We start from the raw sequence: 1,507 nt of genomic DNA, 5'->3' as shown, positions 1-1,507 counted from the left end.
AGGGGGCAGTGAGGGGTGACACTGGGGGCAGGAGGGCAGTGAGGGATGAGTGTGACAGTGTGGGGGGCAGTGAGATGTGACAGTGGGTTCACGGGGGCACACAGGGGACTTTGCCTTGAACAAGAGGTGTGTGTGTGAGCCAAGAAGGAATTCGACATGAACCCCACCAGAGTGGGACAGAGGTGTCTGCGAGGCCACCCTCTCCGCAGGCTGTACCTGGCAGCAAAGACAGCGTTTGGGCAGACTGTGCCCTCTGGCCTCCATGGGCCAGTAGCAATGGCCTTGCATACATGGGATTTTACTGTGTGCTCCCCCCGCGCCCCTCCCCCCGACATTGGTCAGTAGTGAGCCACAGAGCTCAGGGGACAGCGTGAGACTGGGACCCAACTTCCCAGTCTGAACAGATTGGACTAGTTGACCCTGGAGCCGCCCCTACGCCCCCGCCCCACCCCCACCCCAGGGCCAGCTCCAGCGTTCTGCGTTCTGGGGTCTATTAAAAGGAAACACACTTTAATAAGGACTATGAAGGGCTCTAGTCAGTATCTCGCCCTGGAATTCAGGACTGCACTGGGCTTAGGCTCCGGTGGGGGCTGTGGCGTCTGTCACGCTCGGGAGAATGATAGCCCAGGTCTCTCACCGACCTCCAGCTCAGAGACGCCCCCACCCCCCACCCCCACCAGCAAGACCCCCGCTGTGACCATGGAGAAGTGCGCCCTGGTGCACAATTAGTGACCCTGAAGCCTCAGAGGAGCCTGGTCCCCCGTCCCCTGCCCCACCCCGCGGCCCCCTCCACTCCTGGAGTGTGCACCCCTCCTCCCGTGTTGCCATGGAGACGAAATGGAGACACTGGAGGCGGAGGGCCAGGCAGAACTGAGCCCCTCAGAGTAAACAAAGCCCTCCCCCATGGATACGGCCACGTCATTGGTAGGACACCTCCCACACCCAGCCCCTGGCCCCACGTTCAGCCAGGCGTGGGCATCTTGGGCAGGGCCCTGAGCGGGGGCTGATCCCCAGACATTCCCACTTTGGGGAGACCGCCCCAGCCCACACCCACCAGCTGAGACCCACGAGGGTGGGTAGGGGGTGGGAGGGTGGGGTGGGCGTCATCCGGCCACACCTACCTGCTCTCGGCCACACCCACCTGCTGCCAGCGGCGACGGCGGCGGCTCTCTCAGACGCCATAAGGCCTGTGGATAAGAAGGACCCTGCCCTCCCCTGACCCCAAAGGAGCCCACCCACCTCCCAGGTCCCCACCACCACCGGCTTACCTCGCCAGCCCCTTCAGCCGGTACTGGGAACAGCCGCTGTCCAGGCGACCAGCCACCAGGCTGCCCTCGGGGAGCAGCAGCCAGGTGTCCTGGGGCTTGGACTCGGCCATCAGCTGGCTGAAGGTGGCGGCCCACGCAGCGGCCCCAGCCTGCTCCATGCTGACCAGTTCCGCACTGCGTCTGGCGGCGGCGAGGGTCGGGGGCTACAGGAAACCTCTCATGTGACGAGCAAGCGCCCA

General features: G+C 64.5%; 1 protein-coding gene across 1 annotated transcript in view; it reads right to left on the bottom strand.

The window, feature by feature from the left end:
* Positions 1-1,507, bottom strand: part of RTP5 (receptor transporter protein 5 (putative)) — a 4,959-nt gene extending 3,452 nt beyond the window's left edge. Inside the window, exon 1 of the mRNA XM_004701898.2 lies at positions 1,269-1,507. Within this exon, the coding sequence (XP_004701955.1) occupies positions 1,269-1,426 (158 nt within the window). The 5' untranslated portion in view covers positions 1,427-1,507. The remainder of the gene's footprint in view (positions 1-1,268) is intronic.

This window comes from Echinops telfairi, unplaced genomic scaffold (assembly GCF_000313985.2).
Source record: "Echinops telfairi isolate 266 unplaced genomic scaffold, ASM31398v2 ScPeMD7_3;HRSCAF=10, whole genome shotgun sequence".
Lineage (NCBI taxonomy): Eukaryota > Metazoa > Chordata > Mammalia > Afrosoricida > Tenrecidae > Echinops > Echinops telfairi.
This window is presented reverse-complemented; position numbering and strand designations above follow the sequence as displayed.